This window comes from Sciurus carolinensis, chromosome 12, assembly GCF_902686445.1.
Source record: "Sciurus carolinensis chromosome 12, mSciCar1.2, whole genome shotgun sequence".
In the NCBI taxonomy this organism is placed as follows: domain Eukaryota; kingdom Metazoa; phylum Chordata; class Mammalia; order Rodentia; family Sciuridae; genus Sciurus; species Sciurus carolinensis.
In genome coordinates, this window is record NC_062224.1 from 54,166,167 (window position 1) to 54,183,462 (window position 17,296).

The window sequence follows — 17,296 nt, forward strand, 5'->3', positions numbered from 1 at the left end:
AGGGAAAACTGTCTAATTCCGTGACATTTCAATAGCCCTTTGAAGCTGGGCACAGTGCAGCATGTCTGTAAATCCAGCTACTCCAGAGGCTGAGACAGGAGGATCATAAGTTCTAGGTAAGCCTGCATAACTTAGCAAGAGCCTGTCTCAAATTAAAATAAAAAGCATTGTGCATGTGGTAGAGAACCCGTTGGTTCAGTCTCCAGTACCTGACAAAGTAAATGGCCCTTTAGAAACTCTTGGCGGTGATATCTGCATAGTTTTTATTAATTCCACTAAAATTTGTGATACGCATAAGAATTTCTACCCTGTAACAAGCATTCTGAGGACACAGTCCACAGGTTAGTGTGACCTGAACATCCCCCAAAGGTCAAGACTCTCTTTTCTGTGACTTTTTCCTTATATAACTCTAACATTTTCTAGAATAAGTGCATTTGCAGTAGGCTAAACTAAAATTAAACTAAATGGTTTTTGTAGGTTTATTTCATGCAGTCTTTTTCTTCCATCCCTAGATACACAACATCATGTTCAAAGGTCCTAATGTGGTACAAGTACCTTTTTTTCTTCTTTCGGGGCAGTTTACCTCGATGTGAGGGAACAGGAAGCCACAGGAAAGTGCTGTGCAACCCATTTAGACATGATGCCCACTGGGACTCTGAGAGAAAGAGGCAAAGCCCAATCTTGTCTCCCTTGCAGTTGGCTCTAGACTCAGCTCTTCCATCCTCTGCACACACAGCATGCTCCCTGTGCCAGGCACTAGTTCAATGGGAGGAGATTAAAAAATGCAATCAACTCCCAGACAAATGCAACAAGCCACCTTCTTCCTCAGTTATGAGGCATTATCCTTCAAATATCTTCTGTGTATCAGACTCCCCCCAGCAGCCCCCAAATAAGACACGCTTTGATTCAGAAGAGAAAAGTACAGATTAACAAGACGGAACTTCACCAACATAAAGTGATCATTCACCCCTTCCTTTTATCACTATATTCAGTATTGATTGCTTACCTGTGCTTCACTGGGCATCTCTCAAAACTTTGAAAAGTATTCCTACACAAAGTTGCTCTTTATATGCCTTTGGTCCTCATTTAATGATGGAAGAAAACTTGAGGCATCACAAGTTGAAGTGCTATAAAGAGAAGGAGTCCTTGAGTATTAACTGATTGGAGGATGCAGTCTAATTCCCTGTCAGTCACTGATGGTAGAACTGCAAGGCCTAACTGCAGAACTGTATAGCCTCAAAATTGCCACAGAAAAACAGAAGTTCTGAAAAAATCCAATATAAAGTAACATGAATACCATTGTTTTCTACATTAGATAAAAGCTGAGTATCTCATTTCTTGATTATTATAACTTTTTGTGGACTTGAGTGTTGAATTTGCTAGAATCTTCACAGATGGTGATTATATTGTACATATAAGGCTGCAGAACTCCAAGCCACATACTGATATGTCTTTTTGAATTACTGAATTATCACCCAGTGGAGATAATTGGACATGTTTATGTCAAATATGTGAAGAGAAGACTTGGTTGTATAGTTTTTGCAGATACTTTGTGTTAGGTTATATTTGGTTAGGATCTGGAATGATCCATTCAATTAGAAAAATTAACAAGTCTCCACTAAATGGCCCACATGTACAGGTCTTTGGATATTTCACAGTACAACAGACAGCTGGGGCCTTGTTCCCGTAACTCATGTCTAGTGAGGGTGCAGACAGTGAACAAGTAGTCAGATGAATGTCTGAACCTAAGTATACTTACATATTTTATGTATTAGTCTGCTAGGACTGCCATAACAAAATACCACAGACTGGGTGGCTTATACAGTAAGAATTTATTATTTCCTAGTTCTAGAGACAGGAAGTCCAAGATTAAGGTACCAGAAAAGTCATTGCCTGGTAAAGTCTCTTTCTGACTTGAAATCAACCACTTTTTTTTGCTATTCCTCAGCAGCCCTTCATCTGTGTGTATACAGAGAGCAAAAAAGTTCTGTTTTTCTTCCTCTTCTTACAAGGATGCCAATTCTACTGGATTATGGTGCCACCCTCTGACCTCACTTAACCTTTATTAGGGCCTTCCCACAGGCCCTACCTTCAGTACAGTTATACATATTAATTTGGGAGAACACAGTCCAGTATAACATAAAGGGAATTTAAAAGGTGTGATTCTAACATTTTATCAGTGAATAACTTGACAACAAGCAGCAAATGATTTCACCACCCTCTGAAGCTCCCTGGCTCTGTCTGGGTAGAACAGGCTACACCATGCAATTATAAAGGCAGAGACCTCTGCCCTGGAAGCTACCCTTGCCTTCCACCATGATTGGGATATCTCCTTTGCACATTCTCTTAGCCTTGTGATTGTTCTCAGTCTTACACTGCCACTAATAACAAAGTAGAACCCCTGGACCATGTTTAATCTTTTGAAAATAGATAACTACCCTTAGTAGTTCATTTCTTTGAGAGTCAGCTGTGATAATATTTCTTGTGATTTTATATCATAACCCAAATAAAGAATCCAATAAGTTCCTGAAATAATAATCTAGTTTATATGCCTAAAGAATATCAGGGTTATTTTTACATTTCATTTTGGGATGTGGCATGTAAATATTGAGTTTCAAAAATGTTTATCAATTATGTAAAGAGAAGGCTTAATGTATAGCTGATTCTAGACATAAAACCCTGGGATTGGTCAGTTTTCAAATCTCACTTCTTAATTTTAATATGCTTTACTGAAATCCAACAAAATAGATGTATTTCCTCAGTCTCTAAGAAAGAGTAATAGCCATAAAAGAAATTAGCCTAATATAGACAAGTTTTAAGGGGCATACTATGCCTGATGATCTTTGATTTAATACAAAAATTTTTACTCTAAGAAGTGTATTAGGGTTCTCCAAAGAAATAGAATTAACAGGGTGTGTGTGTGTGTGTGTGTGTGTGTGTGTGTGTACAGAGAGAGAATAAAATGTTTAAGGAATTGACTTAAGTGATAGTTTGGAGAGGCCAAAATCTGATGAGGGAGAGCAGAGGTCAGAGAAGCACTACAGATCAAATCCAGAGGCAATCTAGAGGTAGAATTTCTTCTTATTCATGGGAAGCCAGTCTTTGTTCTATTTAGGCCTTCAACTGATTGATGTGGCCCATCCACATCGTGGAGGGCAATCTGCTTTACTCAGAGTTCACCAAATGAGATGATAGTCATATCCATAACAAAACTCTCACAGCAACATCCAGAACAATGTTTGGCCACATATTTGGCCACAATTTTGGCCACAATGTGGCCCAGCCACATTGACACATAAAATTAAACACCACAGGCAGAAACTTTTATATGACAACAGCTAGGAATGTCCAAGAACAAAAGACTGAGGAAAATGACAAAATCATCCGCATATGTGACTGAACCACACTTTGAACTGCCTCTTATGACTTCAGAACTCATCTTCCAAAACAACAGTATGCTTATTCTGTGTCTTTTTTCCCCTGTCAGCTTCATCTGGACTTTAGTGGCACTTATTACTATGGCTACAGCTCATAGACTGAACCCTTGGGAGGAGGCAGTGGACCCATGAGCCCATTGGAGACCATCAGAGCTCTCATGTCCACTCTCTAGTCTTCTCTCTGGTGTGCTGTGTGTGCTGGCTTCCTCCACAGAGAGGCAGACCCCGTCACAGTCTGTTCTGTGGTTCAGTTGAACAATCCAGAAGGAAAGAACATAGTCTCACACCAGCCCCAGCAACAAAAATACTAGAGATTGCATTTCACACAGTGCACTTTGCACTTTTGAGTTCTATTTTAAAAGTCCATTTGGGTAGCTATTCCAGAATATCTTAGATTGGGCAATTTGTAAACAACATAAATTTATTACTGATGGTCCTAGAGGCTGGGAAGTTCAAAACAAAGCCCAGGTCCTCTTTTGTAAAGATACTAATCCCAGTCCTGATGACAGAATTCTCATAGACTCCTCACATCTCAAAGGCTCCACTTCCAAACATTATCACCTGGAGGGATTAAGATTACAACATATGAATTGTGAGGGGGTACAAATATTCAGACCGTAGCAGTCCCCCACACAAAAAGGAAAAAATAGAATTTTTCTTAGTTGTAAAATGTGAAAGGAAATCATATGTGAACAGATTCATGTGCAGTAGAATCTGTTTCATTTAATATATAATTTACATAGCACTATATATGAAAAATGCCTGTTCTAGACACCATGGAGAATAAAAGGACATGTTAATCAAGTTAAAACATCTCAATTAAATAGTTGATTTTGCTCACAAAGTTCAAAATGAATTTCAAGTTATTAATTTAACTTTCACCCATCTATAAACATTAAGACATTACAAAGACTTCACTCCTCTAACTCCCTAACCCTGTCTACTGCTAATTTTATTCCACCTCGCACTCTATACCACAATGTATTGTAATACATTTCCTTTTTATACAAAATACAGTCTTTCACATTGCAAATAAGCCTCATAACTTTGCTGCCAAAAAAGGATCATTTTTTATCTTATTCATAAAGTGGTATTCCTTGTGGATATTTTCATTATAGCCAAGAATCAAAGTTAAAGAATCAAAGTTAAAAGCCCTCATTAGTCACCAGGAAAAGAAGAGCACTCTGACTAATGAAACTGGGACCTTCTGATGTTTACCTGCATGTTAGACAAAAATAAGAAATCCCATAGTAAGCTCAGCACCAGTAGTGAGTTTCCTTAAGACTTAACACCTCCCAATGATTTGGGCCATGGTCTTACACAGAACTTCATGAGGCTCACACAAAGTGCATGCATGTTGAAATAATTATGGAAATGTACAGACAGCATGTAACTCAATGGATCATTTTGGTATTGTGACATCACAAATTGCAGCATTTTTCTTTTTAACAGTCTTTTTAATTACTTTTCAACTTAGCCAGAAAGAATTACCGTTATAACTCTCAACTTGTTGGGCACGTTGGCATATGCCTGTAATCCCAGCAGCTCGGGAGGCCAAGGCAGAAGAATCAAGAGTTCAAAGCCAACCTCAGCAATAGAGGTGCTAAGCAACTCAGTGAGACCCTGTCTCTAAATAAATTACAAAATAGGGCTGGGGATGTGGCTCAGTGGTCAAGTGCCCCTGAGTTCAAGCCCCCCAAAAACAAAACAAAACAAAATCTCTAAGCTTTCTTGTTTTATAAGCACTGATTATGTGACATGTAGATTCTTATTTTTTAAATTTTTAAAATAATTAAACCAAAATCTGGACATGGTAGAGGCCAATATTCCCAGGTGCTGCAGAAGCCGATGCAGGAGGATGGCAAGTTTGAGACCACCCTCGGTAACTTAGCAATACCCTATCTCAAGATTTAAAAAAAAAAAAAAGTGGCTAGGATGTATCTCAGTGATAAGGAAATCCCTAGTACTGCAAAAATTTAAGAGAAAAGTTAAGGAAAAAAAGTTAAAAAGAATGGAAAGTTCATATCTTAGAGACTTTATTTTCCTTATCAAAATTTAATGTGATGCAACTGAAAATATAGCAGACACCAAACATTTGAACTGTTATATAACTGGTGGTCTTTCACTTGTCTAATTAAAAAAAAAAATCAACCTCAAATGTTATTTCAGAGTTCAGAAAGCAGTTTAATCATGTTCAAATATGGCTAGTATCAGTTTATTTAAGCTTTTCTGTTTTTTTCAATATGTAAACTTTGGTACTCCAGTCTCTATGTCATTTAAATTTTCTTTGTAATTCTTATCACAGTTTTAATCATCTACCTATTTGTGTGTTTGTGCAATTTGTTTCCCTGGTACAGGTTGTAAGTGCCAATGAAGGAAGAAGCATATGTGTTTGTTTTGCTTCTCTATCCCTTATGCTTAGCACTATATCAAGCATATTGTAAATGTTCAATAAATGTTGAATGAGTGAATGAATGTGTAAACAAATGAAAGAAAAGAGCAGGACCAAGCCATTTAGCCCAGTGCTATTAATAGCATTTGCTGTGTTAAAGTGGATGGTCAGTGATAGGAAATAGGTTGTAACGGGCTTGAGCTAGGACAGGAGAGGATATTTAAAGAGGCCTTCCCAAAATACTCTGGAAATGGATGATCCAGATGATTAGACTCAAGTCAAAGTGTGTTTTAAAAGGGCTAACAAGTAAATAATGGGAGCTATAAAGGGGAAAAAAAATCAAGTCCAAAGGGTCCAGGTACAGAGCAAAGAAGTAATGTTGACAGAACATTTAGTTTCCATTCAACTGAAAGTAGGTCAGGAACAAAGCACATTTGAACTTAGAGATACCAGCAAGTGTGCTGATAGGCCTGAGAGTGGACTCCATTAGGCATTTGAATCTACCCTCATCTAATTTTGACAAATTCTTTGCAAACCTATCTGGAAACTAATTTTGCAGGGCTCGTTCAGTTTTATTATGCCCTCATCTTTCATTTCCCTGTCCAAAGAAGTGCTCCAGAACACATCTAATGCTTGTTTTAAATTAATAATACTTTGATATTTAGAAAAGCAATGCCATCTGGCTTCTTTCTTGAACTAACATGTTGGGTGACTCACTCTCAGTTGGGGATAATTTCTTATCCCTCAGTCTCTAGATCTTTCTTTATACTTACTAAGCAATGGGTCTTTCTCAAAAAAGAGTCTTTAATTATTAGCTCTGACCTTTTGGAAAAATCAATTTAAATAAATAACTGCAGCATCAAGAATTCGAGATGTGTGAAGCTTTAAGGTCACTAATTTTGCTGAGGTACCCAATGGCAAGACTAATATCATAACATAAATAGGCAGTATTGACAGAAAGTCAGGGCACTTGGGGTGTCTGATCACACCATCAGAAAACAAGGCAGCAGAATCTGCAACATAGTCCTTCTCCTCAGTATTGCACTCCATTCCTACATGAAAATCAGGTTACTTTTATCTTCTCTTAAATTATTAAATTTCTATTTTATTTTATATCTACCTCTATTTTAAATCAATGCTTATTAAATGTTACTTAGTTTTGTCATTCCCCAACTCAGCACTCCCACCCTGTCCCCAAAATTTTATCACACCTGCCATATTTTCTATAAATCATCAATTATTCCATTCTAATCAATATTCTTTTTTTTTCCTTTTTTTTAATTTTTTTTTACGTTTACATAGGGTAATGATGTTTATTATATTTTTCCCCTCCCCCCACCCCTCCCACCCCTCCCACCCCTCCCACCCCTCTTTTCCCTCTACACAGTCCTTCTTTCCTTCATTCTTACTGCTCTCCTTAGCCTAACTCTAAACCTAACCCTAAACCTAATGCTAGCCCGTCCCACCCCCCATTATATGTCCTCATCCGCTTATCAGCGAGATCATTCGTCCTTTAGTTTTTTGAGATTGGCTTATCTCACTTAGCATGATATTCTCCAATTTCGACCATTTGCCTACAAATGCCATAATTTTATCATTCTTCATTGCGGAGTAATATTCCATTGTATAAATATGCCACAGTTTCTTTATCCATTCATCAACTGAAGGGCATCTAGGTTGGTTCCACAATCTGGCTATGGTGAATTGAGCAGCAATGAACATTGATGTGGCTGTATCTCTGTAGTATGCTGATTTTAAGTCCTTTGGGTATAGGCCAAGGAGTGGGATAGCTGGGTCAAATGGTAGTTCCATTCCAAGCTTTCTGAGGAATCTCCACACTGCTTTCCAGAGTGGTTGCACTAATTTGCAACCCCACCAGCAATGTATGAGTGTTCCTTTTTCACCACATCCTCACCAACACCTATTGTTGCTTGTATTCTTGATAATCGCCATTCTAATTGGGGTGAGATGAAATCTTAGGGTAGTTTTGATTTGCATTTCCCTTATTACTAGGGATGTTGAACATTTTTTCATATATCTGGTGATTACTTGTACATCTTCTTCTGTGAAGTGTCTGTTCATTTCCTTAGCCCATTTGTCTAGCCAGAGCAATCAGACAAACCAAAGAAATTAAAGGGATACGAATAGGAAAAGAAGAACTCAAACTATCCCTGTTCGCAGATGACATGATTATATATTTAGAGGAACCTGGAAATTCCACCAGAAAACTTTTAGAACTCATAAGTGAATTCAGTAAAGTAGCAGGTTACAAGATCAATGCTCATAAATCCAATGCATTTTTATACATAAGTGATGAATCTTCAGAAAGAGAAATTAGGAAAACTACCCCATTCACAATAGCATCGAAAAAAATAAAATACTTGGGAATCAATCTCACAAAAGAGGTGAAAGACCTCTACAATGAGAACTACAGAACACTAAAGAAAGAAATTCAAGAAAACCTTAGAAGATGGAAAGATCTCCCATGTTCCTGGATAGGCAGAATTAATATCGTCAAAATGGCTATACTACCTAAAGTTCTATACAGATTCAATGCAATTCCAATTAAAATCCCAATGATGTACCTCGCAGAAATAGAGCAAGCAATTATGAAATTCATCTGGAAGAATAAAAAACCTAGAATAGCTAAAGCAATCCTCAGTAGCAAGAGCGAAGCAGGGGGTATTGCAATACCAGATCTTCAACTCTACTACAAAGCAATAGTAACAAAAACGGCATGGTATTGGTACCAAAATAGACAGGTAGATCAATGGTACAGAATAGAGGACATGGACACAAACCCAAATAAATACAATTTTCTCATACTAGACAAAGGTTCCAACAATATGCAATGGAGAAAAGATAGCCTCTTCAACAAATGGTGCTGGGAAAACTGGAAAACTATATGCAATAGAATGAAACTAAACCCCTATCTCTCACCCTACACAAAACTCAACTCAAAATGGATCAAGGACCTCGGAATCAGACCAGAGACCCTGCATCTTATAGAAGAAAAAGTAGGTCCAAATCTTCAACTTGTTGGCTCAGGATCAGATTTCCTTAACAGGACTCCCATAGCACAAGAAATAAAAGCAAGAATAAACAACTGGGATAGATTCAAACTAAAAAGCTTTCTCTCAGCAAAGGAAACTATCAGAAATGTGAAGAGAGAGCCTACAGAGTGGGAGAATATCTTTGCCAACCATACCTCAGATAGAGCGCTAATTTCCAGAATCTATAAAGAACTCAAAAAACTCTACATGAAGAATACAAATAATCCAATCTAATCAATATTCTTAACACATATGTTTAAAGACAAGCACCTCTATTGTACCTGCATGTGATATTTATGACAACAGTGGCTTTTGAACTTTGATAGAAGCTTCATCAAATAAAATTTGAGTTATCTTTCTGAATATGTGACACAAGTTTACTCTCTAGAAAATCTGTGACTATGAATGGTATTTTGTCTTAACATTCATTTTTCATTTTAATATAGTCTGTCTATGGTTTACAAAATGATATTAGAAGTCACAGTCCTACCCACACACCCACACCAGAAACTAAACCTCCAAAAGAAGATGAGCTGCACCAACAGGTGAGTCAGCCTAGAAAATGACCTTCAAATGATTATTTGTCACTATTAACATTCCCTATCTGGTCGTCAGATCAGATCTATACAATCAGATAGTGAATGTTAATAGTGGATATTTTGAAAGATAATTTGTGTGATCACCTATTTCATATAGACTTGCAGGTAGAAGGTGATGAAGTTGCTGATGAGAGGATAAAAGGTTGGGGACATTAAGTAACACGTGTGACATGATCACAAAAAAGTTCTAATTTTTATTTCTATGGTACTGATTTCTTGAAACCTTTGGAAGTTTTTCCTTATCAACACTGTATACAATTATAGTATATAGTGCTTCTTTTTGAAAAATCATTGATCAATAATTTTTCCTTCAATAAATATTTCAAAGCAAACATCAATTTCTAATATCCAATAATAATTAGATTTGTTGATTGGTTTAGTCATAGCCCCCCCACACACACACTTCTGACTCTTTTCTCCTAATATTTTGCCATAGAATGGTTCATTGGTAATGTAACATAGAATTTTCTACTGTATTTAAAATCGCCCTAAAGGAAAAGTAATTCAGAAAAATTTTTATAGTTTTCCCTGCATGTTTACGTCTGTGTAAGCATGTCCCTGCATGTTTACATCTATGTAAACATGATGAAATTATTCTCAAAATACATATTACTGATATTTTCTCGGGATAGTAGTGGGAGATAGGATTTACTTTGAAGTTGTAGTAAAAATTTTAAAAATACGTTTTCTTCATTAAATATTTCTGGGGAAATGTAATTCTGGATTTGGTTATTCACCATGAATGAATGTTTAAAAACTCTGGAAATAAAGTTACATATTGTTAAAGTAAGCAGAATGTTCAAACTGTGCTCTTCTTAAGTTATATTGGTTATGTTACATTCAAATATAGTTTCATTTTTCGTTAACTATTCAGAGTGCTCTGCTTTTGTCAACTTTGAAATTTTACTCCCAGAATATACACCTGTTTGAAATTGCCTATAAGAATTTAGAGTTGAAAACTGTGGTGTTGCCACTTATATAACTAATTCTCTAAACTTCTTTTCAGATAAAATATTGGCAAATACAGTTAGACAGACATTGGTTAAAAATGTCAAAAGTAGCTGATAGGTAAGTACTTCAAGATGTCTACGTAAATTTAAAAGTTGCACAAGACAGTTAAATATGTGGTAAGAAATAAATGTTAGAAGGAGAGTTAAGATAAAAAAAATGGTTTTTGTATTTTCCCTATACACATAGAAAACTTTCAAAACATTCTTTTTTTGTAGTTTAAAGGGCAGCATGATCATTATTGCCTTAAATCTCAAGAGGTCCTACCTTTGTGCAATCAATAATAAGATACAGAGGATAAAGCCAAGGAGTTAAATATTTTCACTCCTACTCAAATAACTGAATGCTAATATACTGGCTATTTTTTGGCAACTTTGAGACTATAAATTCATCTGAACATTCACAATTGACTCTTGTTATTTTATGGTTTCAGAATTTGAATTAATCTCAGAGTTTAGATTTGTCTTTTCTTTTTAAAAATCTGCTCTTAACAAAACACATATTCTTTACTTTGGGGCATTGCCAAAACCTATCTCTCCAACTTTTTTTCTTTCTTCTCCCTTCATTCTCCTGGTTAACAAAGGATTGGAACGGACCCTTACTGCTGTCCTTCAACATGCAGACCTTTTCCATGTTGCTTCATTTTAATGGAAGAGTAGTGACTTAATGGCTCAGGTGTGGGATAGATGGAATCTTTAACTATAATTGTCCACCACAAAGCCCAATGAGTGGTTGCATGCATGTTACTGAAACATGAAAATTGCCATTGGACTTCATTCTGTAAATGTTGGGGCAAGGATTCCTTGGCCCAACATTTTTATACTGCTTCTCTTACTTTAGAATGGGTATAACTTCAGGCAGAAACACTAAGTAAATGTTTTTTTTCTCCCTAGTCTACTAAGTTATACGGAACAGTATGTAGAATATGACCCATTTCTTGTGCCACCTGATCCTTCTAATCCATGGCTGTCTGATGATACTACTTTCTGGGAACTTGAAGCAAGGTAAGTGACATTTTCTTTTCCTCCCAAATATGTCCAGGGACTGTGTGAAATAGGAATAATCCTGTCATTTATTAATTGTAATGATGATTTCCTCTTTACATTTGATTCATGATTTAACATTGTTCGAGGTTTTTGAATCTCAGGTATTTGACTCTGCATTAAGATTTGCATTGTTGATGGAATGCTATTCAGCCTTACAAAAGGATGGAATCTTGTCATTCATGACAACATGGTTGAAGTGGAGATTATTATGTTAAGCAAAATAAACCAGGCATAGAAACAAAAGTATTATATGATCTCGCTCATATGTGAAATATAAAAAAGATGATCTTATGGAAGTTGAGAAGTTGAGAATGGTGGTTACAAGAGGCTGGGGAGAAAAGGAGTGGGGAAAAGTCCACCAATGGGTACTAAGTTATAGTTAGATAGAAGTAAGTTTTGGTGTGCTATTGTACTGTAGTATGACTATAGATAACAATTAGTACTATCTCTTAGAAGCTAGAAGAAAGAATTCTGAATGTATTCACCATAAAGACATGATAAACATTTGAGGAGATAGATGTTTACCCTGATTTACACATTACATGATATATATATCTTGAAATATCATGTTACTCTTATAAATATATACAATTGTTCATATTTTTATGTGTCAGTTTAAAAGTAAATTTAATTTAAAAAATATTTGTACTGCTAGAAAAATTACTTTAAAATTAGAAGTGCAAGTTTCCAGATGGATTAGTCAGGTTTCAGATCTTCAGTTCTTGAAATATAGCTTATTGATATTAGCTTCTTTGAAAATCCACATAGCCAAAAAGGCCCATGTATTCAAGCAAAATGAGTGCTAAATCCATACTTACTTAAGCTTAATGCAAGTATACCCTTATAAATTCAGTTTTAAAACAAAATTAATTTACAAACACATCAAAATACAAACTAATTTTATGGCATTTGCAGATAAATGGATGGAATTGGATAATATCATGCTAAGTAAAATAAACCAAGCCCAAAAAACCAAAGACCAAATGTTTTCCCTGATAAGTGGATGATGATGTATAATGGGGGTGGGAGATGGGGGGGATGAAAGAAGAATGGAAGAACTTTAGATTACATAGAGTGAAATGAGAGGGAGGAGGGGGCAGGGGTATGAAAGATAGTAGACCGAGACAAACATCATTATCCAACATACCTGTATGATTACTTAATGGTGTGAATCTACATCGTGCACAACCATAGAAATGAAAAGTTGTACCCCATTTGTGTACAATGAATCAAAATGCAGTCTGTAAAAATAAAAAAAAAATAGAAAAAAAAGAAAGCTAAAGCACAATTTAAGACTCCAGTTACATAGGGGAAGCATACTATCAATCTGGGTAGACATGCAAAGATCACTGCACGTCCCTTTATACAGAGAGGATTAGGACTCTAACACTTCTCTAAATTGCATTATGGACCTTCTTTTACTTCTACAGCCAGCCATGGATCTTGAACACTTGACAAGTGTTTAAGATCTTAACATTTGATAAGTCCATACTCCTCAGCCACAAGTTATACAGATTTTACAGATGAGGAAGCTGGAAACTCCAAAAGTCATTACTTGCCACGATTAGGTCACATGTTTAATTGCAGCAGAGTTACACATTAGTATAGCCCTTTGAACACTGATGCATCTCACCCCCACCACCAGCACATCATTTTTTAGTGGTTAAGAAATGGGGCTTCAGGGCAAGATTGTCTGAATATTTGCCCCTTATTACTTGTCTGACATTGTAAAGTTATAACTCTCTTTGTGCCTCCATTTCCTCATCTATAATATGAGAAGAATAATAGTACTTATAGTTACTGAAAAAAAAACTAAAAGAGATCATTTATTTAGACCACTTAGCACCTAATGTACCTAATATTAGACATTATGATTACTCTAACTTATACCACACAGTGATTTATTAAGAGCCATCAAACATACATTTATTTTTCTCCTGAATGATCAGTAAAAGGCGAACTTTAAAGCATACATGATTTTGAGGATAAATCTAATAACAAAAAATAGAAATTGTACTGAAAGAACTATATTTGACTTTATCTCCTATAGCAAAGAACCTAGCCAACAGAGGGTAAAACGATGGGGTTTTGGCATGGATGAGGCATTGAAAGACCCAGTTGGGAGAGAACAGTTCCTTAAATTTCTTGAGTCAGAATTCAGCTCAGAAAACTTAAGGTAAGACACATGCTTGATTCTTACAACATAAGCCAGAGCAACACTCTGTCTGATGTTCAGTTATTTTGGATTCATGAAAACAATTATGCTTCTGCCAGCATCATAATGATGTTATGAACCTGTTGAATTTCTGCCACCCAATGGAAAGGAAAAGACAAAAGCTGTCCAATATTATCAATTCCTCACAATAACTGATTTTTACACTGTCTCTGGATTTTTAACTATATAAATTTAGTACTTGTGAAATGAACTCTACAAAGAAGTGTAGCACTTAGAACCATGTTTGGCAGAGTGGAGAATGGCAATGGTATTTATGGTGTTAAAATATATCACCTATTTATCAATACTGACCTTCTGTGAGTATAACTTCTTAAGCAAAATGGAGAAGGGAATTAACACTATATCAAATATTTTGAGACAAAGCTCTAGGGACAGCTCATTTAAATACAGCTTCAGGGCAGGTAAGAGCCCTGAAGAGCTATTAATGAGCAGGACATTTTTTCTGCTCATCATTCTTATGTATTTTTAAATTTTCTAATTTAAAAAGCACCTGGAAACACCATTATATAAAAGGAAACATTAGAATGCATTTTAATACTTCTATTTAAGATCATTGAAATGAATGATAACTTTTCACTACAAGAAACTTTTTGCATGAGTTCTTTTATTCGTTATTCTTTTGAAACCTGATAATTTATTTTTACTTTTCCATGACTTACAGAGTCCTATGAAATTTGTCTGTTTTCTTTGGAACTAAGCAGTGTCAGGCATTGTCACATTTTTTTCAGGAGATTTAACAGATACCAATAACAAACTATTCAGAAATAGTAGAACATTGACAGATGTCTCTTGGATGAAACAGAGTGACCATGAACAGAATCTGGAGGAGATGAATTTTCTAAGTGTGCTCGCCTGCACTTGTTGGGAAACACTTTCCTATTCTCTTTCAAGTTCATGGGAGACCTTTCTGGAGGGGCTTTTTTAAGACCTTCAATTTAGCTACTGTAGTTTTATTAGGCCTACTAATAACACTTTGTATATCTAAGTCATATTACCAGTGAGTGAAGCAAGAATACATAAAAAATAAAGATAAAAGAATTTGTTTTGGAATAATAGAGAATGGGATAGTGGACTCTGCTCTAAGTTTTTGAAAAAATAATGACATTATAATTATTTGTGATGAGAAAATAAGTAATGAGTCTTACCTAGTCACAACACAAAATAATGGATGTTTCGATAGGAGAAGTACAAAAGAATTAGACATTGGCAAAGGCATGCTGGGAGAAATGACTTCCAGACTGGGAGCTGGTGGTAAGAAGATAACTAAGCAAGAAAGGGAGGGGGCAGTTATGGAGCAAAAACAGTAGTATGTGAATATTCTACTTCACACCTGAATTGAATCACTTCCCATTCCTTAGTTCAATCAGTCTTAACCATTTCAATTCTATGCCTACTGATTTTTTCATGCTAATTGTATATAAAAATGTATTTAATATTTTTATACATGTATACACACATATATGCTCCCTGAGTATCTACTATATACCTATCATGTTTTCTTTCTAAATATAGGTAAATGAGTTATAGATCGATATAACCACAGGTAGAATTTTGAACACCTGACATATACAAGAATATGTTTTATATCCACTACTTGTATGAATAATGTTATACTACATTTGCCTTTATTATTTATGATCATCACACTTCTAATAATCCCAACAATGTAAGTATTATTGCCTCACTGTAGAGAGAAACAAAATATGTCTGAGCTCAGTTTACACCTTGTGCAAACTCAGATTCCATGTACGTGGCATTCTTGTTTTTTTAATAAACTATTTCCGAGCTAGTATCCACTTATCCCCAAATATGAGCCCCACCCTGCTTCCACCTACTGTCTGAATCACATGCAAGGGAGACAAAACAGTTCACTTAGCCAAGGGGACTGTGAATTATATGTAAGTAAATTTTAGTACATCTTATCTAAGCCGCAGCAGCCTTCTAAGAACCTACTCTTCATGGGAACAAGCCAGTCACGTGAGTTTTTACTTCAAATATTAGAACAGGAAAAAATTGAAGAGAACCTACTTATCCATAACCACTTATTAGTCAAATACACCCTCTACTCCCTAAGGATGTGTGTTTTGCTCCTTCCCTTTTCAGGCAAAGCATAAAGAAAATACTAAATAAATAAACAGCACGAATTTGATCATTGAGGTCCTAAAAATGTACCCAGCATTTGTCAGTGGCCTTTACATAAATTTATATCATTTAATCCAATGAAACTTCACTGAGATGGGCATTATCATTCTATTTTATTGATGAAGAAAGCAAGACTTTTCTTAAAGACATTAAAAGTTTCCTTAGATTCCAGCTACTATTAAATTAAAAGAGTGGGATTTTAAATGAGCCTTTTCCATTCTACTAAGCTATTGAAACAATTACAGCAATGATGAGGATAAGGAAGGCAACGATGCTCTTAGGGAGACAGTGGGAAGGAGTGGTTATGAGCCTGACATCTGCTACAAATTTTCCAGAAACAAAACCCCAATTATGCCACTAATGGAGGACAAACTTAAATAATCTTAATCTTCATATGCTCAGTTCGCCTCCTAACATGAGGGAAAATAATATCACCTAGTTTATGGACTGTGGAGACTGACTGTATAGATAGATTGATAGGTATATGATAGATACCTAGTGTCTGTATCCCCTTATCAGTGTGTGTGCTACTATTAACATATATACACTTTGACAGTTTTTCCTTATTTCCAGGCCCATTTCATTTCACATGTCACTACATCTCAAATAGCTTTCTTAGACCCCCCACTTTACAACCATGTGCTAGCCTTATCACTGGGGCTTATTGTTGGTTCAGCATTCCAAGACTGTCCAGCATGTACTCTTCCTAAGAGATTCTCATGTGCTTCCTGGGATTCTGGTCTTTTTCATGACTAGTTCTTTGAGGACCGAGACTTTCTTTTGATTGATGTCTTCAAAGCATGCTAAAATCAACTTAAATGAGCATCAGTTGCCACCCTCATGCAGTCTCTGATTGTACATCATATTCCTATTAGACTTCACAGTGTGTAAATCTGTGTTTTAGAAAGATAGTCTTGATCCTTCCTTTCTGAGAGTAATAATGGCTGTTTCATATTTAAGGCTTTGTCCACATTGGATTATCTACTATTATGTATCTCTGTAACAAAACAATAGCTGGAAATAAAAACTGGAAAATAAGTAGTCTGACTAGTGTTTGATATTCTAATTGTAGTTCAAGTGACTTTTTACTGATTTCTGGCCTTTCATTAATGCCCATACTAAAATTTAGTAGAGGAGAAGGTACTGCTTATCACCTTGTGCTTCTCATGACTCTGCAGCCTAAATTTCCTCCACCACTGTAGTCAGATTCTCCATTTAATGCTTACATCTACCTGTAGAGTGATATTGTGCCTATTGGGGATACCAAGCTTCACAGTTCCTTTATCACGTATCTTTTTTTTTTCCATTTCCTATATCACAAGTATGAGCTTATGGAGACTTGAAAATCCTGCAAGGACAGATTGTCTCCAGTGACCCTCCAGG

At 35.8% G+C, this 17,296-nt stretch overlaps 1 protein-coding gene and 1 long non-coding RNA gene across 2 annotated transcripts in view; one reads left to right on the forward strand and one right to left on the reverse strand.

Annotated features, from left to right (window-relative positions):
• Window positions 1-17,191, forward strand: part of LOC124961663 (formin-2-like) — a 214,503-nt gene extending 197,312 nt beyond the window's left edge. Inside the window, 5 exon segments of the mRNA XM_047520536.1 lie at window positions 9,329-9,427; window positions 10,488-10,549; window positions 11,383-11,493; window positions 13,586-13,711; window positions 14,500-17,191. Coding sequence (XP_047376492.1) covers window positions 9,329-9,427; window positions 10,488-10,549; window positions 11,383-11,493; window positions 13,586-13,711; window positions 14,500-14,521 — 420 coding nt within the window. The 3' untranslated portion in view covers window positions 14,522-17,191.
• On the reverse strand, window positions 398-12,889 carry LOC124961668 (uncharacterized). Its single transcript, XR_007104319.1, has 3 exons — window positions 12,683-12,889; window positions 1,007-1,127; window positions 398-756 (listed from the first exon to the last, which is right to left on the reverse strand). It is a non-coding gene; the product is annotated as an uncharacterized LOC124961668 (long non-coding RNA).
• Window positions 17,192-17,296: the final 105 nt, after the last annotated feature.